The following is a 26,807-nucleotide window of genomic DNA, read 5'->3' as shown; positions in this document are numbered from 1 at the left end:
GACGATGAGACGTGCAATAAGCCACTGATGACGCTGTGCTACTGCAGCCAAGTGGTTCAAAGGGACTGGGAAGAAATCAGCAAATTTTCTGTCCCATTAAGGAATGTCATCGTTCTCCCGTGGACGCTGGGTGGTAAGCAGGGAAATGCCGTTGTGGTCAGAGCTGAGCCCTAGATCCTTCTGGTGGAGGACAGACCAGAGGGGAAAGGCAGGAGCTGGAGGGGAAGCTGGAGTGGGGCCCTGGCAGTCGTGGTCGAGTCAGGGAACCTTCCGAGTGTAAAGTCTGCATGACTGAGCAGAGGCGGGGATAAGGGGCATGCCAAGGATGAAGCCCAAGTTTACGGTTTGGGGAAAGTGGTGGGTGGGCAGTCCTAGAAACCAGCAGGCTTAAGGAAAGAATGAGATCATGTGGCACAAAAAATGAGTGGAGGGTGGATGTCAGGAGGGAGGTGGGCATAGACGTCTAATCTGGGGGGCCCGCGCTGGACTGGAATGAAAAGCAAATGAAAGGCAGGGGGAGCCAGAGGCGAGAGCCGGGCAGTGCTCTGGAGAGATGCAAGCCTAGAGGATGCCTGCCTCAGAGGGAGCTCAAAAAGGAGCTGGAGAAGGCTCCAGGGAGGGATACGTGAGGAGAGCAGGAAGGAGGCTTCACGTGGGAAATCAAGGGAAAAGAAAGTTCCACCAAAGAGGAGATGCACACATGGACGAATGCAGCAGAAAAGGCCACAATGGTAAGGTCCAACGATGTGTGCTGCAAGGCCAAGGCCACTGTGGTGGGCAGAAGCCAGAACCAAGCCTTGGAGCTAAGGAGTTAGGAGGAGAATGGAAAGTTAGGTATGTCTCTCCTTCCCTGAAACACGCTAAGGAAGAGGGAGAGAAAAACTGGACAGTACCCAGAGGGGATAACAAGTCAAGAGAGGGTTCGGTGCCTGGTCATGGGCTAAACAGAAGGAACCAATGATGAAGTACAGAAGAGAAGACATTAAGAGACCTGAGAAGAGACAGGCGAGCCAGGGTCAAGGGCAAATTGGGAGACGTCAGTCTGGAGGGTCACTCAGAACCCCAGAAGAGGGGAAGGAAGGCAGATGGGCTACGCGTCATTCACACAGCACCCCACACAGCACAGCAGCCCCCTTCTCCCTCCCTGACCCAAGTTCTGCTTGAGATTCAAGCTCAAGTTGAAGTGCAACCTGCTTTATGCAGCCTCCACACACTAAGCCATCGGATGCAGGCACGTCTTTTATGAATTCCTGCAGCTCTTTCCTGTATGTCCCTCTAGGTGCTGGCAGTTCAGCTCTGCATCTGGGACCTTCTACATTGGCTCACTCCTGCATCTCACAGTCAAAAAGGACACCTGGAACAGGCTCCTAACATGCTCCTGCAGTTAGCCCCGCAACATTCACCCCCATCTCTGGCTTCATGGCTTCCTAGCATGCCCTCATTTCATATCATCTGCTCCTTGTCCTGCAATTTCAGTGCTCTTCATGTCATCATTCTCTCACTTGGATCTGGGGCTTCATTCTACTTCTCTAGGTCTGAATTCTCTTTACTCTCCTTTGCTACGACTCCCTCTTTCCCTTTGGATTACCCTGTTTGTAGAAAACTATATACAGAGTCCCAAGGACCCTCCACCCCAGCTCTGGGCCTCATGCATGCCCAAGTGCTATAAAAGAGGAGGGATACAAGCAGCACCCTGAGGGTGCTTTATACCCCCAGCCGCTGATGCAGGGCCTAGCTCATCAAAGGCTTACAGCCATTCACTCTCCTTGCTGAATGGCTGTATCTCCAGAAGTACTGACAAAACAATAGGCACTTCACAAATGCGTCCTGAGTTTAGTCTTCTTTATCTGCAGCATGACCTTTAGAATATCCCTGTTCAGCATCAAGTACACTTACTATTTTGAGTTACAAATGAAAACTTCTGAGAAGGTCCAAATATGCATCGTTTCAGATCTCCTGTCATAGCAAAGAAGGATCTTCTAAACCCTGGGTCGATGGATAAATATAATTGAAAACAACCAGGGGCCACCTTTCACGTGGCTTCTGGGTGCCCAGAATGTGTCATCTTTCATCAAAAGACAATTTGGGCAACACCATCCTCCAGCACACGGGAACCATGCTTTCCTGCGCTTGTGCAACCACAGCTTCAACAGCCTCCTCGGAATGCCAAGGTATTTCATCTCGGAACGGCATGTGGTCCCAGGCCAAGTCCAGGCACGCCCGGTGGGGAATGCCTCCTGCACCCACTCACGGCCCCTCTCCTGCCACCCCACCCCATTCCTGGGCCTGCCTCCCAGAAACCCAGGGCTAGACCACTCACCTCCCATCTCATGGCCCCTCCAAAACCTCCTATGCTCACCCGCTGAGGGCTGCCTTCCAGCTGCTACAACTGCAATTCGTGATGTTTATGCTCCGAGTGGCTATTGTCCCCCCACGGGTAGGTTATGAGGCCGCGTGCTCTGGCTGTAGGGCGGGGGGGAGGCTTGGCTTTCCTGGTGCCAGAGCCAGGCGGGACCCAGGCCAGCCTTGTAAGGCATGTGGTGTCGGGTCACTACACAGGAGGAGGAGGGAGGGCTCCTTCCCACCAAGGTCATGCCTTGCCCTGGTCTGGAAGATGGCAATGAGGATGGCTCAAGTTCATAGGGGTGTGGCCCCTGCTCCTGCCAGGGGCTGTCTGTCCAAAGAGAGTTACATGAATGAGCTCACAGAACCTTCCTGAAACCCCGGCATGATCTTCATTTTACAGAACGGGGCACTTTGAGCCCAGAGAGGTTAAGAGACTGGCCTAAGGCCACACAGACTCTCTTTATGTGGGAAACCTGGTTGGAACTCAGATGGGGGTGACTCTAAAGCCAATTAAGTCTGTGCGACTTCCAGGGGACACTTCAGTCTTCATGGTGGACTGTGTCTCCCAAGGAGTTCCTGTTCATGTAATACCTTCAGGGCATGTTTCTTGCCACTTCCAAGAGACCACATCCTTTCTTCCCCATTCTAGCTACTACTCCCCAAACTGACATTCCTACAAGGATTACATTCAAGGTATAATTCAAAGCATTTATGGACACATAAAAGAGTTCTGACACATTTCCCAAAAGTAAAATATGAAAGCAACTGACTCCTACAGAATCTGGCTTCAACCTTCCTGGATATCTCACTTTGTCACAATGCCTTCCCAACAAACGCACAAAATTCCATCAGAGGTCTTGAAACTTCGGTACTCTGTGCCCTCAAATTATAATACCCTTTCCAACCCCAGTCGCCTCGGGACCAACTTGCACATCACTTCCCTCGGGGACCCTCTCCCCAGCCCTGTCACACATCCCAGAGACCCGCTGCCATCCAGGCCACAATCAGGGGAAGGGAGAAGGGTCATCGTATGCTCTTTAGGGAAAGAGAGAGAGAGCACACCCCAGCACGCGTCCCCTCTCACTTCTTGGGCTTTCAGCCACATCTTGCAGGTCATCGCAAAGGGACACAGTCAGAAGCACCGACAACTGAGCACGGTGAGTCCTGTTTGTGAGATGCCAACTCCCAAAGCCATCCCTCCCCCGGGACAGGTGAGTGGCCACGGGGACCGGGGAGGGTGGGGAGTCACAGCACCTGGGGCAAACCCTAACACAGCATCACTACCTGCCCCTCAGCCCCTCTGGGTCCTGGGGGACTCCTGTTTCAAGTTGGAACACCAGGACCTACCTCCCGGAGCTGTGGGCAGATTAAACGCTGGATATGTGTAAAGCCCTGGTCGATGTGGGCATACAATAGGTGCTCAATCAGTGCAGGGCCCCTCTGCCAACAACCCCAGGAGGTCCATGGGAGACACCATCCAGGCTGCACTCCCAGGAAAATGGTCTCGGGAAGAATAGTGAAGAAACACACTCTTTACTCCTGTCTTCTCTTCCTCTCTCATCATCAAACGGGTGAAGCCCCAGAAGTGTTGCTGCAAAACCCTACAAAGACACCAAACTCCTCTTTTCCCAGACCCTTCTTTCTTGAGAGGCAGCAGAATATAGTGGTTCAGAAAACAGGCTTTGGAGGCAGACACTACTCTTACAAAATCTTGTAAAACTATTAGCCACTCCAAACCCCAGTTTTCTCACCTGTGAAATAAGGACAACAGATCTTTCATCTTGAGGCCATTGGAGGGTGCAACAATATTTGTGAAGTGCTTAGCATAATGCCCTGAATCTAGCAACAGCTCAATCTTTCGCTGTTGGTCTTAATTTTTATTCCCCATCAAGCATGTCCAAACTGCCTTTCTGACTTGCAGAATCTTTCTCTCACGCTGGCTAGCGTGTGAAACTGGACACAGAATGGGGAGGACTGGTCTACCCCCTGCCTCGCAGCCCCAGGGGAGGTTGCAGACAGACTTAGTCGAACGTGAATACATACACAGGGCCCTCATCCTTATTAAACTCCCTGGTTTGATTTTTGTGAGTCTTCAGGATAGAGGAGGTGAAGTAAGTGTTTTAAAATCCAAATTTTTACTAGAAAGTAATGAGAATCCTCAAAAACTTTGGATGAATCATTTATCATAAAATAAAAACCTAACTTAAACATTCTTACCTGCTTATTAAGGCAGGTCCTTTAAGGCCACATGAAGATTACATTTAAGTTATTCCATGCATGTTGATAGCAATAAATGTGTGCTAAATTTTTCCCTATTTCAGACCAAAAGCTTCCCTGAAATTATTTTAAATGCCTGACTTTTTCTATTTTCAAGATACAAAAAAGGCAAAAGTGTAATAGCTAATCTCAACCAAGAACCAAAACACCCAATAATCAAAATTATCAGGCAAAATCATTGTTTTGATCACTAACCAAGCTGTAATAACACTATTTGTATTGCATTTCATATTTTAACCCTTAATGATAAGTCAATATTTCACAGTTATGCCCACTCCCCGAAAGTCCTATTATCAGGGTACGACTGCAAATTACAGTCACAAAACGAGAACCCTCATATGTTCAATGGCTGAGTAAGGACTTTAATTTCAAATTAATATAAATCAAATAGTTGTGCAATGATAGAGAATTTGAGGACAAAGATTTGTACTTTCTCTTTAATTAAAATAGTTTTACTCAGAAAATTAACCAAAGACCTGAAAGTAAAGGCTAGTTTTCATTCTTTCTACAGTTTCTTTTTTTGGGGGTATGGGGGTGGGAGCAGGTTATTGTTTTAAGATAAAACTATTTGTTTTCCTTTTGAGTGACTGTCACTTGGCAAGCAAGGACTCTGCTTGCAGACACTCATGCACTTACCATGATGTCCCCCTTCAGCAGCTGGGCTGGTTCTACGGCAATGCAGATCCTGCTTTGGTTCTCTGGGCCAACATTGCTTTGAGATAAACAGAGAGGATAGATTAATGTGCAGCTACATGATTTCATGCAAGGAATACATTTGGAAGAAAGCAACACTACAAAAATATCCCAAATAGCCCAGTATTCTAAATTCTGAGCATCTACCCTGTGGAAATGAGTCAAAAGTTTCAAAGAAGCTACTAGAGAGGGTCACGAGAGTTTTATCCCTGTGAGTGGGTGCCCTGAAGTTGCTGAATGTCCAATGCAAAGGGACAGCCACTGAACCATGATTTGGGAAACACTTCCATAATAAACTGCAATGCAACTAGAAAGTGTCATCCATATCTGCAGAGTCCAAAGGGAATCTGGAATCGTGAGCATGGTTCATTTTCAGGGGCAGCACATTAGTGAGAACATTCTTTACCTTCATTAGCTTTCCTTCAATGTTCATGAAATACTTATCCCAAAACAAAAGTACAAAGCAAAAGAGCCCAGGAATTATTTCAGATTCTAAAGCTGTCTGAGTACCCTTTGTCTAAAACGCACTGGAGAGAAAAAGAAACAGAATTAGACACTTTTGTAGGACTCTTCCTAATATGTTGACTTCTGTAGGGCAAATGAATGTCTTCCCATGAAGCTCCTTTCTCCAAGCCCCTTTCACCAAGGAGCCATCAAGAGGTACAGCAACAGGAGGTCAGCTCAGAGGCAGGAGCATGTCCAGATGGGATGAAGGAACCACCCTCGGGCTCTCCTTGTCAAATCCATGCCTCGGGTTCCCACAGTTTCTTTTTACTCCCTCCCATCCCCTTCATGAGAATGCAGCTCAGGCTGGACCATGGTTTCTGGGGGTATCCTCATGGAAAAGGATCGGCACTTACTAGATCCCCGAGGTGTACACGGGCTGCATGGCTTGGTAGAGCTTCAGAAAGGGCCGGCACACTGGAAGAGAGAGCGGAAGCTTTTGTCAAGGCATTGCATATGTGGCTGCGTGGAGTAGAGTGAAGAACAGTTTAAGGAGCAGAGAGGAGAGGGACGACATTTGGAAACACGGAGACCATGTGTGCCGCTGTCGGAGAGCACTGTGTGGGTCGGGGGGAAGCAAAGGGAAGTACGGGGGACTCCTGGGGGAGACCGTGGACCTGACCTTGAGGAAAGACCTCATCAGGCAGAGCTTGCAGAGCCAGTTAAACAGCTCAACCTTCATCCTGAGGGCAAGCAGCGGTCGCTGAATGGTCAAGCCGGCTGCTGGCACCATCAACTTGCAATTCGGCAAGATCGCTTGGGCCTCCATATGTGAGGAACTGAGGACAGTGACATGCTTGAGGGAGGCAGGGAAAACTGATGAGCAAGCACCCGAGCCAGAGTGGAGAAGAGGAGGAGGAGGAGTTCCTCCCATTGGGAATATGTCACATGCTTTCCCATCAGGTCATCTTAAAAGGAGGGAGAGGAGATGATATTTTAGAGACTAGTTTGAATGGAGAATGACAGATTTAGGACCCTCTCTGGACAGGCTTCCCTCAAGGCCAGTGGGCGCCTCTGAGACCAAGTTCAGAGCCGCAGAGCAGGCCAACAGGAGCTGCTGGCCCAGGATGACATTCTCCTGGGGTTGATTGTGGGTGGAGGGGTTGGGTGTGGTATGGTGATGAGTTCTGGGGGTTCTTTTTTGGGTTTGATGGTTTTTTTGGTCTATCTTGGTGGAATGTTGGTGGTGTTTGGATACACTACTGCTATGGCAACTGAAGAGTACTCTGAGGCTTGGGGGTCAAATGCCGCTGTTTTAGGGGGTTTATTTGTGGGTTTGTTAATTGAAGGGTTGGTGGTTGTTTTGCTTTTAGGTGGTGATGATACAGAGTGTGTTTTGTGGTCTTAAGTATATAGAGGATTGGGCTTCCTGTCCTCCTTTTGATAGATCAGCTGGCCAAATCAAAGGTGGTGCATTGTCCACAAAATGATGGCCTACAATAAACTACCAGAAATGCTAAGGATCACATCTGAGATGTCACCATCCTGATTCCCGAAGAAGGAAGGGAAAGACTTGCTTAAATCAGAGAACCCAGGACCGTCCCTGCAGGTGTATGTATTGTGGCAGCAATCAAGAGACTCCACTGCGGTGGACGATGGCTCACCTCCTCCTGTATCAAAGTTGGGGATTCCATGTAGGATGACAAAATGCAGAAAGAGAGGTGAGGCATTCATTTTCACCGACCCCGACAGAAGACCGCTGAGAAACTGGACATACCTGCAAAGACATCAAGCTTAGAGCATCCAGAAGCACACTCTACTCCTCACGTCAAGCTTAAGTAAAAATCAGAGCTGGAAGGGTTGTGGGGAACAGTTATCACTGCCAAAGAAAATGAAACACAGCCTTGCTCTCCCTGGGGTTCCTGGAGGTGAACAATACTAACTGTTTGCAGTGTGGTGGAGTTTTCAGCAGCCAACTCCCACGGAGCCCCAGCCATGGAGCTTGCAGATTGGCCATGCACCTGAGCAGACATTTACTGCGTGCCACCGTATGCCAGGCAGCAGGGCCACGGACAAAAGGAAGCCCCAGTCATGAAATCCCCACACTCAGCTCTTATTGCTCTGCCCCAAACAAGTGCAGAGCAATACTTCACAGGCAGGGATGTCCACCAAGACAAAATGTGGGCAAGGCGTGCCCCCTCCGCCCCCAAGCTGTCAACAGTCCTCTGGCAGGGAACAGCAGGAAAACAAAACAACTGCCCTAAAATGAGGGTGTGCTCTCTGACCAAAGCCACACCTCACAAAGCATCACGCCTCCTCAGTCCCAACTTGTCTAAATTCCATCAACTCTACTTTCTCATCATACACAGGAAACCTTAAGTGGAAGACTTGAACCCTCACTCCCATCACATGCCGATGACTTCAGAGACCACAACTAATGGATGAGAGGCTCTTGGAGCTTAACATAAGGGGTACAAAACCCCAGCTGCTGAACTTATGCACTGCTGCTAGTCGTGTTTTCTCCTACTGTTCCCCTTTTCTTCGTAACTCATCTCCAAACTGGCAAAGTCTGCCTCTTCTACATGCCTAAAGACAAGCTGTGATGGTCAAGTTGGTATGTCAACTTAGCTTGGTTATGGTATCCAGTTTTTGGTCAAGTAAGCACTGGCTTGACTGTTCCTTTGAAGGTATTTCCTAGATGAGTCACATCTATAATCAGATGATTGCATCTACAGCTAATTGAATCTACAATCGACAGAGGACACTGCCCTCAGCAACTCGGGGAGTTTCCTAATCCAATCAGCTGGAGGTCTTGAAAGCCAGAACTGAGGATTTCAGAAGTCAAAAAGAAAAATTTCTATCTTTACTTCAGCCAGCCAGCTTCGCCTGGGGAATTCAGACTCAGCAACAGCATCAGCTTTCTTGGAGTTTCCAACTTGTGGTTTACCCTGCGGATTTTGGATTTGCTGGGCCCCATGGTTGCATGAACCAATTCCTGTAATAAATCTATCTATAGATGGATGGATGGGTGGATGGATGGATGGGTGGATGGACGGACGGACGGACAAATGATAGATAAGATACTCCATTGGTTCTGTTTCTCTGGAGAACCTGACTGATACACCTGCAGCCTTCCTCCCTGGTTAAGATATATTAACCTTCATGCAGGGTGTCGTTGCTGACTGCAGGCAGCCCATTGTGCACATTTGGCAGTTAAGAGAGAAATTTCTGTGTCAGCAGTGTTTTCCCGAGGTAGCACTCATCAGACATGACCTGAGGTGATGGTGGAAAAGCAAGCAGACACCCATCCTGCCCACTGATGCCTTGTGGCCTCAGCTCACCGTCCTGGAGGGCCTGGCCTTGCCCTGTCCTACCTGGCCAGCCCCTCTTCCTGGGCAGCTCCCATCCTTTAGCTCCCCTTTCTGGGGTTCTCCTTCACCCAACACACACCTCCACTTAGGACTCAACACCTCTCCACACTCAATCTACTACTTCTCACATTTGGTTGCCAGAGTACTGCAATCCCCGGAGGGAAAACAACAGACAAGCAGTAACAAAAACTTCACAATATCTAATCATCTATGTTTATCTTTAATGCCTCCAGCAGATTCTAGAAGACAGGAAGCAGTTAAGTAAACATTTGCAGAATGAAATAAATGCCTGCACCACCATCCCACAGGACCGTTTACACCTTCCAACCATCCCAGTCCCAGGCCGACCCCTGGGTGCCTCAACAGCCATCCTATCATAAGAGGAAATGGTCATCAAGCTCAACCTTACTTATGTTTACTGAAAGTTATAGTTTATGTCAGCAATTCAGACACAGTCCATTATTCCAAGGAGCTAGAACTGAAAGCAAATCGAGCACAAGGAAATTTCTGGTAAACATTACAAAACACCTACTTAGGAAAATGTTAGGAAAGACATGCTTCAGCTCAGATACAATTCATCCTGAAAAGTGGGGCATTTCAGCATTTCCATCTTCCTGGTGGCAAACAGCCTTTCTTCTCTCTCAGAGCAAGAGGAAACCCTACCACGGTGCAGGAGAAAGTCCGAGAAACCCCTGCCTGGGACCCTCAGGGGGCTGTGGAGACCAGATGACTGGGCCTGGCCAAGGTGGGCTCACCACCAGGGGGCTCCCACACTCTTCCCTGTCCGGCATTTTCCATCATGACAACAAAATTTCTTAACTTTTCTGTACTTAGAAATAAGAATGGGTGGATGTTCTCCTTATTTTCAGTCACTTAAATTTGACCCATTGCAGATTTCACGGGATTCCGTGGTTCCCTTGTTTTGAACGAAGGTAAGACGGGAATCACAGATTTTATTTGGTTATTTTGGTTGGAATTACAGATGTGGAGATTAGAGGGAGCCCTGATACATCCACCTCTCTGTGCAGCTCTAGGCACCAGAAAATCCGTTCTTGGCTTGTGTTGCCTCTTGATAGCAAACTCCATCTGCACATGGTCACTGCCTCGGGGGACTCCCCTGCAGGTGTTCCAGCAGCCACTCCAGGTAAGAGGATGCCTGTACTCCACAGGACACTCACCTGGCCCCAGGTGCAGGCAGAACTCAAGGCCTCCAGGTGGAAGCCCTTTCACAGTCTACATTGATGGGAAGGGGCTTCTGATGGTGGTGGGATCAAGATGCTCCCAGTTAAGTCAGATGCCAGCTTTGAGCCCAGATCCCTCCTCCAGACAGTGAGCCGGGGGCACCAGCTTATTTATCGCCAAGGCCCCCTTTGGAGGGAGCCCAAGTGCCTCCTTGACTTAGCCGTCACCCAGCTCTTGTTCCTTGCCGGGAAGAGCCTGTATCTTGGCTGACACGGTTTAGCCTGAATTGTTGCCCAACGTTGCCAGTGAGAGCCAGAGCAGTTTCAGAGAAGTTTGCTTTTCCCAGACCAGGAGACTAAAGGTGACAGTAGGAGAATCCGATTTCCCAGCAAGACCCCCAAACAAGGAGGTAAATGCCCAGGGTCACGAGCTGCTCCTTCTGCCGTCTCTGTCCCCAAGGTGGGAATTTTCCCTAAGCCCTGAAAAAAGTAACACTTTCAATATAAGATGTTGGCATATAATCCTCATCTGCCATTTCAAAAAAAAAAATCTTTTTTTAAATTTATATTTTCAGGGACATGAAAGACATAAAATATTAAGGATGAAACAACTTATTTCTCTTTTCATATTTGCATTCTTAATTTAAGCAATTTATTTTTTGTTTCAGGGTATTTTCAAAATTACTTATGTTTCAGGGTATTTTCCCTTAAATGAAACACTACTTTCCAGCAATTCTACTGACTAATTTAGTAGAGCTGAAGTTTATTTTTTGGTTACACGTTCTTCGGATTTGCTCATAACTTCCGGTTCAGAGCTCTCAATGTGATGATATTGTAAAGGCTTACTATACAGATTACTTTAAGTACAACCATGATCAGAATGGTCACAAAAAAAAATTTCCACCAACCCCATACCCCTCCACCCCCATTCGCACTCTTGCAATCCCACTTTGAAGACAGGAACAAATGACAAAAGTTCTTCATGTATTTTTTGGTTAGATATGATGAGTACAGATATCACCCTTTTCTTCTGCTTTCAGGCTATAACTATTAAAACTTTGGCCAGCGGTATAAATGAAGAGCTGTCACTTGTTAGATGAGAATGAGGTCAGCACTGGGGGCCCTGGACTTGGAGTCCCCCAGTCAGCCACTGCCAATTCAGAACTACAGATCCCAATGGGGCAGAGTGATTGGGGAGGTCCCAGTTCTGCCAGCTAGTGTGGGACTTTATGCCAGTCCCTTAAGCCTATGATTCTCAATCCACAGCAAGCACACGTGGGAGGGGGGATGCCGTAGAGTGATAGCATACACCCAGTGCCATAAATTTAAGCGCAGCTCCTCTTTAAGCAATGATTTTACTTTAGTGTGCATGGTGGAGTGAGGAGACTAGAAATTTAGTCATTTCCTGTTGGATTAAAACTTTTATATAGTTAAACAAACACAGATATATGAAAAAGTTGTACTAGAATCTTCCATGTCAAAGAGAGACCCCGAGTGTGGCCAGAGGATGGTGGGGTGGCACCTTCAAGACCCCCTCATACCTGCGATACCCTAGAGGACATCTTTGCACCCCTCTCTCAGGAAATGTGAGCTGACCCAAAGAATTAAGCTGCCATTCTCCATCATTAAACACAAAGTGATGGAAGTCGAGAAATACGTAACTGCCTGTTCAACTCCTTCTTGAAAAGAAAGGGAAAATGGAAATGAAAAGGAAGAGGCAAGGGATCAGGGGACTTCAATAATTTTCATTTATCACTTTCATTATTCTACACAAGGATTTTTTTCTTAATTATTTATAAAGAAGAAAGGGCTCTGAGCTCACAGTACGGCTCTAATCCACCAGTGAGAACGATCACCAGATGATAGGAAGCCAACACCAAGGTTTTTGACAAGTCGCCCTGTCTGCTGAAGGATAAAGGTACAAAAAAACAGAACTGTCCATTGCCACAGCTCTTGTGTCCTAAACAAGCAATTAAAATGGGCCATGGTTGGCCTGGCTCCCGTGGGCCAAGGCTCAGTGGCATTTAAATGTAATGAGGAAAGGAACCCAGAATGCACTTCCCGCTGAATGGGCCTCAAGCATAACAAGCCTGCTAAACCAAATATTTATCATCTAAAGGCTCTGAGGAGGCTCCGTCATTTCTCCATCTGTGGCTGCTGTGGAAGCTCTAAGCTTCTCGGGGCAACAAACCGCAAGCTCATTAATTCACCCTCCTTACCTACTATGAGAACAGTTGTGAAATGATCTCTTGAGCTCAGTCCTAAAATAGCCTGCAGAGCTCCCACATGGGGCCTTTAGAACAACTCCCAGCCACAGGGCCTACTTGGAAAGTCTTTTCACTTCCTTTCGTGATAAGGAATGCCAAGAAATTTCGCCCCTGCTCTGAAATATCCCTGTTGGTGTATATCACGCATCCATCTGTCCAATTATTCACTCACTCAGTAAAGGGCTATTTGGCGAGCAGCTTCTAAGTGCTGGTACTGGGCAGATAAAAGGAAAACGGAGTATTAAGTAATTTCTCCTGATCTTTGGGTGCATTGAGATAAGTTTTGGAATGTAAACTGAATCCACACCATCGTTGCAAAAATGTAAATGTTGTAGCTTCAAATGTGCAATGAGAGGAAGGATCCATGAAAACTTGGGGGGTGGAGGGGGCATGGATATTAAAGTCAGAAGATTTTTTCCCCTTTTTTCTACACTCTTTTAATGTTATTATAAAGCTCCTGGAGCAGTAAGTGACAAGAATAAAAGAAGGAAATAAGGGCAAATGAATTAGATCTCACTAACACCTCACGCCCCACCCAGGAGTTTGGATAATTGGCCCCATTTTGGAAAGGGGTCAACAAAGAAATAAAGACCAATGGTTCATATAAGGGGTTATTACTGACAAAATGTTCTGTTTTCCTCAAATGCTCACATTCTCTGTGAGATGTTTTGCTCAATATCCATAACCCACATTTCTCCAGAACATTCTGGTCCAAACCAAAATGGAGTCAACCATTGGAAATGAGCGAAAAAAAGGAATAGGAGCCTCAGACAGTCCTTACTACCCCCTTACTGGGTTGAAAACACAAGGCCCTTCTCATCGCCGACATATACCTCTGCCTTCCCACCCAGCGCCTGCTGGCTCAGGGTACTGCAGAGAACAGATGTGAGCTATCAAAACTCACATACAAAGGGTCAGGTATACAACTAAGGGGTCTCCAAGACATTAAACTCATTTTGGCAAATGCTCTGGAAATTCTTATAAAAATTAACTGTTGCTTCATTTAAAACAAACATACAAAAGTTCTATAGCCCTATTATGTCACCATCTGAAGAGGAGGTGGGTCAGGAGGGAAAATTGGCCACCAGACTTTCTAAATGCCTCTTGACTGTGACCTCCCTCAAGGTCATCTTCTTCCCCTCAGGCTTGTGGGATAAAGAGCAAAAGGAGAAAGTTCTGCTGTACCAAGACTGTTTCCCAACACTTATGGAGTGCTACACAAGCAGTAGGGAAGCAAATTGGTGAGGCAAGGTGAGTGTTTGAGTTTGCTTGGCTGCTCAAGCAAATACCATGCAATGGGTTGGCTTAAACAATGGGAATGTATTAGCTCATGGTTTTGAGGCTAGGAACAAGTCCAAATCAAGGTAACATCAAGGCGATCATTTCTCCTGGAAGCCTGTGGCACTCTGGGGCTGGCTGCCAGTGATCCTTGGCCCTGGGCTCCTCTTTCACACGGCAAAGCACATGGCGGCCTCTCCTGGCCTCTCAGTTCTCTTCTGGGTTCTGATGAATTTCAGGTTCTTGCTTCCCGTGGCTTTATTTTATTTTTATTTTTTCTGAATTTCATTCCACTTATTAAGGACGCCAGTAATAAGATTAAGACCCATTCTGACTGAGGTTGGCCACACCTTAACCGAGGTAATCTCATCTAAAGTTCCTGCTTACAATGGTTCATGCCCACAGGAATGGATTAAATTTAACACTATGTTTTTCTGGATACATACAGCTCCAAACCACCAATATAAAAGAGAAATACTGCCCTGGCCTCAGGGAGTTGTCTATTACAGCAGTTGGCAAATCATGACCAGCGGGCCACATGTGGCCCATCGGCTTGTTTGTCCTAATAAAGCTTTATTGGAGCACAGTCAATTTCATTCATTAGGTTTTGTCCTGTCTTATGACTGCAGAGTTGAATAGCTATAACAGAGACCACAGGGTCCACAATGCCTAAAATATATACTTCCTAGTCAAATACATATAAATGTGCTGACCAGTGGTCAGGCAGAATAGAAACAAGTCCCAAAATAATAATGAAAATCAAAACCTGCCCCAAGAGCAGAAACCCAAATTTCTGAGCATGTGGAGAAAGTGGTCATAGACTCACCTCTCTCAGAGCTAGCCAGTAAGCATTGGTGGCTCTGACCATCGACCTTGGGATGGCTCATTTTTGCTTTCAGCATGAGAAAGCACCCCCCACCCCCAAATCCTCTGGCATATTCCCAGGACAGCCGTTCCCTATGGAAGATCAGGGGAGGGGGATGTCCTCTCTCTCTTTGGAGCAAGAGGACTATTTGGCATGTTTCCACATAAATCCCACTTGCATCTTTACTCCAGCTCCAGGGGATATATACATACCGTTTCTGGGATGGTTGCATTAAAGCTGAAACTTTATCATCATAAAATTTCTTCATTGCGAATCTGTCGAGGGCCTGGTCAGCACTGTGGAAGCAGAGAGAGAGGACATTAACTTGATGGCCCAGAAAGCAAGGCCAGCTCTCTGCAGCCGTTCTATGTGACTGGCTTCTACAACGGGATCCATTCTTCTGCTACACCTTGTGTTCACCCACTTCAACCATCTTTTCTTGGAATTTATTTCCCCACAGATCAAAGCACAAGTCATACCAGCAGACTCTGAAATAGCAGCTGAAATCCCTCCATCTTACCAGGGGGCTGCTACTTAAAAGTGCAGTCTGCATGGCTCACATAATACAATCTGCCTGAGGTTTCTTAGTAGTTCCCGTTTCCACACTACCTCCCAAATAAAGGGGGCCAGTTTAAATGGGAATTTGTAGGCAGACCAACATGTCAGGATCCAGAAGAAGCTTGGCAAATCAGCAGAGATTTAAATATAGGGAACCAAGATATAGGGTACCAAAGAAATGGGGAACCGAAGTCCAAAACACTTCCTTTATTGGACACCCCATTAAGTTTCAAGAGGCAAGTCTAGGACAATGAAGGGGTAGGCTTAGTGTCCCCAATTAGTGAGTCACTTTACAAACAAACTCAAGAAGTGTTCAGAACACTGAAGTCCAGCCCAGGATCGTCACAGTTTTCTGAGGTTTCAGGAGCTCCATGCTAATTTTTTTTGAAGTCACTGCCACAGAAAGTAACCCTGCTTTCTCACGCAATTTATCTGACAGTAAACTTTAGTTTCAGAAAGCCTACAAGTGGTATTTAACAGAACTTTTAGGAAACACCAGAACAGAACATTCTTAGGCTTTCCCGATCTTCCTTCAGCATAAATAGTGGAACATGAGTCTTAAACCCTGAGATGTGTTTGAAAATCTGAAACGTTTGGACCCTCTCCTTAGAAAACTGGGCACGGACCCAGCCAGACAAATTTTATGTACAGTCCAGAGACACATGGGCAATATGAGGAGCCAGAAAAGACTAGGAAAAAAATATGCAGAGAGCTAGACATAAGGACAATAGCAAATGCTCAAAATTAATTTTAACACATCTTAACTTTCATCATTTGCTGTAAAATGGATGACTCACTGCTGGCATTCATCTAAATGAGGGGCTGTGCAAGTGGGATAGTCATAAACTGAAAAGTCCATTTAAAGACTCAATATTTAACATATTAAATGGACTTCTGACTATTTTATGGATTATTATTTTTTATGGTGAATGTACAAGAATGTTCCTTGTCAGCTGAGGTTTCTGGAGTACAGTTGGTGATAATGTCACAAAAATATGTGCTTCCTGTGACCCAATCTACTTCAGGGAATATAATCTAAGGACAAAAGATTATAGAAATGATCAATGATGTATAAATAAGAATGGGTTCAACATGGCATGCTTTATAGCAGAGGATAAAACAGAAGCAACCTAAATTCCAAAGAAAGGCTAAGAGCAACCTCAATCAGCAGTGGGTTAAATAGACACTATTATATCCATCTAATGAATTCTATCCATCTAATGAATCACTATAAAGGAGCACCATGCAGCCATTAAAATGAAGCTACAGATCTATATTATTGTCAGCAAAAGACATTTATGAAAGTGTTAACTTGGAAAAGCAGGTTATAAAGCAGTGTTGTGGTGTCATCTTATTTTTTGAAAGTAATTAATATTATTACTATCAGTAATAATAAGAGTATTAATCACAGCTAATGCTGTGTCTGTCCTCTCCAAGTGCTTTAAAGATGATGGCTTTTAATTTGCACAAAACGCTATGAGGTATGACCATTATCCCATTTTCTAGATGACAACAGTGAGGCTTACAGATTCTTGTAAGTTGGCTGACACCACACAGCTGAGACACGTGACTGCAATTCCAAAAATCAAGGGTTTGTAGAAATAGTGTCATTGATACATTTTCAGTGAATACAGCTCGTGGCTCACCAACACTTCTACAAAAAGACGGGACTGTCCAAGGTGCGTGGAAACTGGTCCCATAAAGAATTGCACTGTCAGGGGCAGAGGGTGTTTTCTCTCCAGATTCTGCCGGGTTCAGTTTGGCCTCTGACCAAATGTCTCTGGCTTAATTGAGTGATTCAATGGGAACCTGGAATCTCAGTTTGCCTGGCACACACACAGACGCTTATTCTCACCAGGAGGGGTCTGACTTTCACTCGGGGATTGGGTTTCCTCCCTGGCAGGCACGAGCGCCCCACTTTGTATCCAGAGAAAACATTCAGAAAGTCAAATTTCACTCCTTCATACTAAAAAGGAAAAGGTTTATCAGTCAACACCAATAGGCTTAGATTTCCCCAGAAAGGAATGGTTCATGCTGCACAAAAGTGGGCATTGAAGAGAGAGGGCAGATGCAAATTCAAAACCGAGAAGGAATGAGATTTTCGGAACAGAGTTTCCTGTGCCAGTGGTGATGTGGATGCTGGTGGGTGTTATCTGTGTAGACCAGGAGTGCTGGCTCGTGGCCGAATGTCCTGTCGGCTTTGCCGTGCCCAGCATCCAGGGTCCACGGGGGCACAACTGGGAAGCCTCTGCAATTACTTTCCCACCTCCCGAGAATCGTTTCCTCCAAACAGACACTCCCTGGGCACAACTGACAGGAGACAGTGAGGTCCCGAGTGCACCCTGGTTTCGAACCTGGCACCCCACTCCCCCAGCTATGTGACTGCGAGCAAGCTGCCCGACTCTATTGAGCCTGTTTCCTCACCTGTAATGATGAGGAAGATGCTGACTGGCTCACAGGTCAGTTGGGAGGATCAGGTGAGAAAAGGACCATTCACGAAGAACGTCCCAAGAGCCCGGAGCACACAAGTGATGGCAGCTGTCGCCATAGTGTGTATAACGTGTGAAAATACAGCGTGAGATGACACTGCTCTTGCTTTTAGTAAGTCATATTTATCACTACTGTTTTTTTTAGAGAATGACAGTAAGCTCAATGTATTTTTGATGCCTTAGTATCATTCTTATATAACTGCTAAATAGGAAAATGTCTTTTCTGCAAGCTGAAACCCTTAGCCCTACACAACAGCAACGATGGAATTCAAAGCCAAGGACCACATGGCACCGGGCTGAGCGAGGATATGCATCTGCTGAGCCTGCAGGCCTCCAGCTCAGCCCTCGGGCCCACAGCCCCCAGCCCGCTCAGCCACAGAGCCCCTGGGTAGCCCGAGGCAGCGTGCCCACACTGTCATCCTACCTGGCCGAAACGTTGGTGAAGTGCATGTAGGATGAGATGACCACTCCGATGCGTCCTTTCCCGCCCTGCAGGAGACAAAAGAGGAACTAATTTTCTCTCGAATCCCAGAGCAGAGACATCATCGGAGCAGGAAAACCCTCCCTCCCCGAAGGGTGGATGGAGAGCTCGCTTTGGAACAGGTCTCTCCTCTGCCTCCTGGCCCTGGGAAGATGGAGCACCTGACACAACTGCAGCCTCTGCAGTAGAGAGCACGCAGGCTGGGTGCAGACGCAAGAACTGGGGCGTCTGCGGGAAAGAAACCCTGAGGGCAGAGCACGCAGCAGCAGCCAGTAATTTCACTGCTTCCCAATTAGGCCAAAAGAAACTGTGCCTGGGGCTACAGCAATTTGCAGGACTTAATTACTCAGGTGAGACAGAAATGAATGCGGGCCCCAGGCTGATGACGATGGTCGGGATTCAGGCAGAGCTCAAGTCGGTCAGGAATGCAATGACAGATTCCAAAGTGCTGGCAGATATCACAGCTTTGGTGCCCCTGACAGCTCAGAGCTCGCTGGCACCACCTTCCCAGAGGAAGAAGTTACCAAGGCAGGTGGTACTGAAAATGAATCACTCAAATCAAACCCACAGATGTCCACAGTCTAGACAGGGCCACCCAGCCCCTTCTGAGGGGCCAGCATCACTATCAAGAAGATAATGCAGTCTGGAAGCAGCACAACTACATAACAAGCCACTGTCACCCAGAAGTGCAGCTTGACACTTTCCGGAACATTCCGGCATTCCTAGAATGGTGGTTGGCAAACCACAGCCTACCAGCCAATTCCGCCCACCACGTGCTTTTCCTGCAACCTGTGAGCTAAGAATTGTTTTTACATTTTTTAATGGTTGAAGAAAAATCAAAAGAACATTTTTCCTTGTGAAAATTACATGAAATTCAAATTTCCCGTGTCCATATTGGTCGGAACAAAGCCGTGTTCATCTGTTATGTATTGTCTGTGGCCACTTTTGCAAGAAAACAGCAGAGTTAAGTAGCTGCAAAAGAGACCACTTTGCCCACACCGCCTAAGACAGTTACTCTCTGGCTCTTTAAAAGTAAGTCTCCCATCCCCTGATCTAGGATTGCATAAAGCCAAAATGACAGGGTCTCCAATATAAAGATCCCTAAGTCTATCCTTTAAAGGAATGGCCAAGCAAATTCAAATCAAAATTCCAATAAACCTACAATCGTATGTGTGTGTTACTGAGGAGTATCCTGTCTCATGAAAGTGAAGCAGGATGCCTTTTAAATATTTAATGCAGACATGAGAAATCCTCTAGAGCCGAAACCTGACATTCAAAATTATTCAATGTCCAGCTACTAGTATGGTTCTTGCATAAAATTATTTCTTTTAAGACTGAAAATTAGTTAGAAGGAAATAACAGCAAACATCAGCTAAAATAAGCTCAAATGGTTGCCCTCTCTGTTACCATCTTCAATGAATTATTGCTTTTCTAGCTCTAAGCTATGGATATTAAGCCTGTTAGCACAGGCAACACTCTCGGAGACGTGAACAGTTTTTGTCTATTCTTAACAAAAAGCATAGAATCACTGGACAGCACAATTTGCTCTGCGTGTTCTCCACCGTTGACTCAAAAACAAAGGGTGTAATGGCGATGAAAGCTTCCAGGCTATTTCTGCTGAATCAGTAACTCGGGGATGGGTTGGATGAGTGAGAGAAAGGGGATTGCAGGCCGACAGAAACACTCTCCTTCATATCAACCAAAAGAATGGGGAACATTGCAATACTGACCTCTCTGTCTGTTACTCTCCAAGCCACGACAGGCCCAAGTATGTTAGTAATTTTTGGCACGATGTTAAAAAAAAAAAAAAGTACATTCTGCAAAGTGCGTGGATTTGGCAAATGTCAGCAATTTCACCCACCAGTTTATGATGAACTGTTAATGTCAACATCAGCAATTTCAAATTAAAAGTGGACTTCTCTCTCATGGCATGTTTTCTAAGAGTACTAGAAATGGATTATATGATACCAGAACAGGGAAAACGATGAACACATCATCTTTAGTATGTTTCAACACGTTTCCAATTAGTTCTGTTAACAAGATTTACCCAGAGAGCCTCGAGTTGCTTAGGAAAAGGGTGCATGTTGGAAATCTCTATGTGGTAATCTCATTGTTATCCACATGTTTTAAATATTAATATAATTTATTTCATTTAAAAAAAACTGAAATGAAAAGGAGATATGGGATGAATAGTTCAGGGCAGTGCTTCCCAAACTCCAGCTTGCACCAGAATCCTCTGAAAATACAGATTGCCGGGCCTCACCCCAGCTTCAGCAGCTCTGGGCTGAGGCCCTAGGATTTGCATTTCTCACAAGTTCCCAGGTGATGCTAAAGTTGTTGGTCCCTGGACCACACTTTGAGAACCACTGGATTCAGGACTGCAGTTTGGCTTGGCCTGCTAGTGACCTTGGGCAAAAAGGACCATCCGTATGAGGCTCACTGTGTAAAAAATAATCAGGTCAAGACAAATGAAAAACTTAAGAGTTTGTTTTAATTAACTACAATTATTTAGAAAATATTTAGAAATAAAGTCTCTTTTTTCCCTATTTTTTTTTTTTTGTTTGTTTGCACCAAAAGACAATATTTGGGGGAAGCTCCTTAAGATTATGACATTCTTTAAAAAGCTCAGGTCAACTTGGATAATTTGGCAAGAGAACAAATGAGACCCGTTTGCTTGAAAGGAGTATATAATCATGTTAGATAGGAGAAAAACAGATGAAACCAGAAGCTGCAAATTGTGTTTCTATTTTTCCTTCCATACCGAGTAATCATCAAATGCCATGAATGGAGTGGCTTTAAAAATCATCAGCAGCTATCTCTATTATTACATGAGTGGATTTCAGTACCTTTGAAGGAAGGCAATATTGAAAAGCTGCTCAAAGGAAAGATTCTTTTAAACCAAATTCCGTAATAGATGTACTTTTGCACTGCTTTTGAGTGTCAAAGGCAGTCTGAAAAAAAAGGTGTTTGAAGATGGAAATATTGACATTTTCTAGATGTTCTGATGGTCATAGAATGTGACGCAGAATAATCAAAATGGAGAGCTGCCCTGAAAGTACCCTGACACACCCCACTGGCAAACTTCCCCTGCCAAACTGTTTCTCGCACACGATACACTAATTCAAGGTAAGTCTGGGATGATAATTTTTCCTTTTATAACAAAAGTAGCTCCCGGGAGGGTGAAGTCCCACACTATTAACTGATAAATCTGCTTTCAGTTCAGTCCCTTTGACATTAACAAATTTGCAATTCCAAGGCAGTTAATAAACCTGAGAATTAAAAGAAAAACTCTACCAGGTGGTGAAAACAGGAAGAAAGGATGCAAATAGCACCGAGGACAAATGTCCCCTCTGCAGTGTGTCTGGACTCCCGGTGGCAGGAAACGCCTGCAAGCTTCTGAAGCCATCAGGGGCTGAGGTTAAAGGTAACCAGTCTGGGACTACCCAGTGAAAACGCACATGTAGCTTTTCAGATGGGCTGGTGCAGCTTATGAAAGCTCATATGTCATTGCACCTAGCATCATGCTCATAATCACAAGTCAATCAGTTACTGTAACTCAGATGGGACAAAAAATTGGATGCTGTGTATTATAAAAGTGCCCTTCTCTTAGGTGGAGCCCTAATCTTGGGGTTTGCCCTTATGAAGGTTGGTAACAGCAAAGGAGAGTCTAAGCCTACTTACAACTATGCCTAAGAGTCAAGTCACCCCCAGAGAATCTCTTTTGTTGCTCAGATGTGGCCTCTCTCTCTCTCTCTAAGCCAATTCTGCAGCTAAACTCACTGCCCTTCCCCCTTACATGGGACATGACTCCCAGGGATGAACCCAGACCTGGCATAGTGGGATTGGAAAAGCCTTCTTGACCAAACGGGGGAAGAGAAATGAACCAAAATAAAGTTTCAGTGACTGACAGATTTCAAATGGAGTCAAGAGGTCACTCTGGAGGATGTTCTTGCACATTATATAGATATCCCTTTTTAGTTTTTAGTGTAATAGAATAGCTAGAAGGAAATACCTGCAACTGCTGAACCGCAACCCAGTAGCCTTGATTCTTGAAGACGATTGTATAACTATGTAGCTTACACTGTGTGACTGTGTGATTATGAAACCTTGTGGATCACACTCCCTTTATCCAGTGTATGGATAGATGAGTAGAAAAATGGGGACAAAAAGTAAATGAATAATAGGGAGGGATTGGGGGATGGGATGTTTTGGGTGTTCTTTTTTACTTTAATTTTTATTCTTTTTTTTTTTTGTAGTAATAACGTTCAAAAATTAATTGTGGTGATGAATGCACAACTATATAATGGCACTGTGAATAACTGATTGTACACTGTGGATGACTGTATGGCATATGAATGCATCTCAGTAAAATTGAATTTTTAAAAGTGCCCTTCTCTTTTCAAAATGAGAGCTTTCCATGAAATAAATAAGTAAATAAAAATGAAAGGATTCACACTCATAAATATCATCATTAGTTTAAAATTCAGTTACACATTCAGGGACCTCAATCCTACAAGCGCTCCTTTCGAAGTCTGGGAGGTTTGGTGTTTTTTTGTTTTGTTTCTTTTAAGAAGTATGAAAACCTAACCACACAAAGACCTACAAGGTATGTCACATCAACTGAAAAGTTAAAAGCGCCCACACGGTTCATTAACCCGAGATGTGATCAGCTGGATCTTCCTTGCTGCAGGGTGGAGAGCGCCCCCTGGAGGGCGGGGCGCGCCCTGCTTACCCGGCAGTGGACGACCACCACGTGCTGGGGGTCGCTGTTCAGCCAGGACTCCTGAGCCTTGCAGACAGTGCACATTTTATCAAGGGGCGGGGCGTGCAGGTCTGGCCAGCCCACATCCATGATCTGGAACGAGAGACAGCGTCCTTAGTTTCCTTTGAAGCATTCCACAGAGATCTCGGGTTTGTCTGACCTTTATATTTCCTTGGGGAGTAAAGAATGATGCTGCCTTACCACATGGCCCAGAAATCCCATTCCTAGGAGTATACCCTAAAGAACTGAAAGCAGGGGCTCTGAGACATACCTGTCCACCCATGTTATTCCCAACAGCCAGAAGGCAGAAGCAACCCAAGCATCTACCACCAGATGAATGAATAAACAAAACATGGTCTAGGCACACCACGGAACGGTCAGCCGTTAGAAGGAATGAAGTCCTGATGTATGCTACAACACGGATGAACCCTGAAGGCATCAGGTTCAGTGAAATAAGCCAGACACAAAAGGACAAAAAAGTGCACGATTCCATTTATGTGAAATATCTAGAATTAGCAAATGCATAGAGAGAGAAAGAGATTAGCAGTCATCAGGAGCTAGGAAGTGGGGTGGGGAGAGAGAGTTATTGTTTAATAAGTGCAGAGTTTCTGTTTGGGGTGACAAAAAAGTTTTCCTAATGGACAGTGGTGATGGCAGCACAACATGTGAATGTAATTAATGCCACTGAATCAAACACCTTTAAATTGTTAAAAGGGGAAAATTTGGGAGAAAGAAAAATTTGAGAAAAAATTAGAGAGAATGCACAAAAATAGCAACTCTGAGTAACCCTGATAAATAGATCCAGTTCTAAAATCTATGATAGCCAAGTAACATTTTTATTGTATTTTATTTTATTTTCCTTTTTTTAAGGGGAGAGAGGAGGCAGAGCTCTCTCTCTATATATACATGTCTCTATATATGTTAGTTACCACGACACAATTGTTTTAAAAAGAACACAAAGAAAGTTTTTTGTTTTTATTTTTAAGGCCCATGCTATGTGTTCCTTTTCTAAAACTTAGGGAGAATGGTGGCCAGTTTCCTTTACCGCAAAGAAAAAAGGTCACGGATTATGTTGCCTAATTGAGACATCTCTTTGAGCCTCTTATCTCTGCTTCTGCAGCTGGGATGACAATTCTAGATCAGCCTTTCAGGAGCCGCTGATGGGGCAGGTTGTGTGGGAAGGGGCTGAGACCTGGCAAAGTCTGAAACAGAAGTTCTTGGCCCAAGCTGCTGCCAAAATTCCTCTCTTCAAACTAAAATCACAGTATGGGAAAATGCAGTTAGCCAGTCCCCCACACACTGTGTAGATAACATCTTAGAGACCAAGGACTATCACACACAGTCAGGGAAACAACAAAACTCCTCTAAAGAGAGGAATGCACCCACGTAAGGGGAAGCCCCTGACAACCTGAATTTTAATTTGCTGCATTAACAAAGAAAGCGAGGCTCACGCGATAATGAACATACTGGGTCTATATGCATTGCTATGCACAAAAATAGCAACTCTCAGCAATCCCAATAAATAGATCCAGTTCTAAAACCTATGAGGGCCAAGTAACATTTTTACTTTTTAATTTTATTTTCCTTTTTTTAAGGGGGCAGGGGAGCCAGAGCACTATCTGATTACAAAAGCAATAGAAATAGTGTAACATGATTGAAAAGTTCAGAAAACCAGCAGAGAGTAGGAAAAATCTCTCCCTTCAGAGGTCACCAGTATTCCATCTAGATGAATTCCTTGATCTCTTTTTCTCTGTGCACATAGCATAGATGAGATAATTTTACATATAAATTCTACATTCTACTTTTGGTGGTCTCTTTTTCTACATGTATGTAACATAATTGAGATAACATTACACGTAAATTCTGCATTCTACTTTTGTTAATAGCATCAAAGCGGGCAATTTACCATGTTACTATGTTTTTTTTATTCTAATGGCTGCAAAATATTCCAACCCATGGACATCCCATAACTTATATATTATGTTTGCAGCCTTAAAATTTCTCTCCAAATGTCTGTGATTAAAAACAACAATGGAAAAAGAAGGGGTGGATGTGGCTTTATAAAGAGGCAGCACGAGGGAGCTCTTTGTGTGGATGGAATGGTCCTGAATATGGATTGTGGTGCTGGTTACACAAATCCACACATATGATAAAGTGGTAGATAACTACACACACACATACACACATATACACGAGTGTATGCAAAACTTGCAAGATCTGAATGAGAGCCGTGGAGTGTACTGATGTCAATCGCCTGTGCACTCTTAGTTACGCAAGCTCTGACCATGGGGGAAACTGGGTGAAGGGGACATAGGCCTTGTCCAAACTGTGCTTGCAACTTCCTGTAAATTTATGGTTATTTCAAATTTTAAAAATAAATATTAAAAACAGATATGCACAGCTCCTAATACCCATTAAGTCACTTTCCCCAAGATGCATAACAAACTAGATGCGCATGAGGAGGCTGAACGTCTTTACATTTTAGGAAACTCAAACTATAAAGGAATAAAAGCCATACCTTTGGGTTAAGTTTTGTCAGGTCATATCTCTTTTCAGAAAGGTTTAATACCTACAAAGAGGAGAGAAAAAAGAAACAAAACCTTTTAGGCAAATCACCATCCTCTGAGATCACAGGAAAAAACACTATTGCATTTTTATTCTGTTTGCCTTCCAGGTATCAAGAATTGTGAAAGATGGCAATATAAACATGTATGTTCTGCCACAGAATAATACAGATAAAATACAATAAGGATGCATGCCCAATACCACGGGACCTGTCCTGTCCTAGAAAACACTAGCTTATTCAGGGGGAAAGGAGGCCCAGTGGGAGGGGAGAGCTGTCCCTGGTAATTGTCCTGCAGAGTATAAGTGGCCTGGGCCTGGAAAGTACTGGAAAGGACGCATTCCTGATATCTATAACCAACGAAAAAGCACATTCTAATTTCATTGGCAAAGCAGAGCTCCATGCAGAAAGTTAGCAAGTACTCAAGTAAAGGAAAAAGAAAGAAAAGACAATTTCAAACAGTAAGGGACCTTAAAAATTACCATACCAGTCCTCTCCTTCCAGAGACTGGAAATCTGAGGCACTGAGAGAAGGTGGCCTGTCCAAAAGTCACCCAGCTAGTTACAGACTATAATGGGCATGGGGAGGCTGCTTTGACCCTTATCTAGGATCCCACAATGTATTTTTAACCTCAGCACAAGCTGTGCCCTCAATGCGTTAAATATCAACTATATCCCCAGCCCTGTTAGAAATACTAGAGGCACAGCAGATATAGACCTCCTCACTCACTATGGAGTGAGAAGACACATCAAAGTCACAGGAATGGTTATGGGGGATTGAGGAGTTGTTTTATTTTCACATTTAACAGTCTGAGAAAGCAATCTGTGGGGTTAGAGACCCTTCCGACACAGAAAGAAACAGCAATACCTCATCTTTGGACTTGTTAATCCGGGGTTTCTGCAAGACATGTGCATGTGGCTTTCTTCAGATTCTGCAAAAGGGTCCATGTCCCAAAGCAAGTCAGGGACCCCTGTCGGAGCATTCTGCAGATGATTAAGCTCTGGTCCCAGTAGGGACCCTCGCAGCATCTGTGGAAGCACTGCCGCGAGACCCCAGCCCACAGGGACACAGCTAGTGTTCTGGTCTCTCTTGGTGGTCTACAAAGTGAAGGTGTGCCCGGGGGAGGCGGGGAAATGCTGGAGAGGGGAAGTCAGAGTGTGCCTGTGAGCCAGCGGGGAGGCTTACTATTCCTGATGAGGACACCCACTTGTGAGAAAGGAAGAAGTCCCGGG

General features: G+C 45.1%; 1 protein-coding gene across 6 annotated transcripts in view; it reads right to left on the bottom strand.

Moving 5' to 3' along the window:
* The window catches only part of TNS3 (tensin 3), a 390,960-nt gene that overhangs the window by 135,907 nt on the left and 228,246 nt on the right, over window positions 1-26,807 (bottom strand). For all 6 annotated transcript variants that reach the window (XR_005217079.1, XM_037837214.1, XM_037837219.1 and 3 more), the window contains 7 exons: window positions 25,531-25,581; window positions 22,983-23,105; window positions 18,194-18,258; window positions 14,935-15,018; window positions 7,425-7,537; window positions 6,177-6,237; window positions 5,260-5,335 (listed from right to left, as the gene is read on the bottom strand). Coding sequence is in view for 5 of the 6 variants with exons in the window: in XM_037837214.1 (XP_037693142.1) it covers window positions 5,260-5,335; window positions 6,177-6,237; window positions 7,425-7,537; window positions 14,935-15,018; window positions 18,194-18,258; window positions 22,983-23,105; window positions 25,531-25,581 (573 nt within the window). In the remaining variant the exon portion in view is untranslated. The remainder of the gene's footprint in view (window positions 1-5,259; window positions 5,336-6,176; window positions 6,238-7,424; window positions 7,538-14,934; window positions 15,019-18,193; window positions 18,259-22,982; window positions 23,106-25,530; window positions 25,582-26,807) is intronic.

The sequence above is a fragment of the Choloepus didactylus genome, chromosome 5 (assembly GCF_015220235.1).
Source record: "Choloepus didactylus isolate mChoDid1 chromosome 5, mChoDid1.pri, whole genome shotgun sequence".
NCBI classification, from domain to species: Eukaryota; Metazoa; Chordata; class Mammalia; order Pilosa; family Megalonychidae; genus Choloepus; species Choloepus didactylus.
The sequence above is the reverse complement of the archived record's forward strand: the minus strand, read 5'-3'. Positions and strand labels throughout refer to the sequence as shown.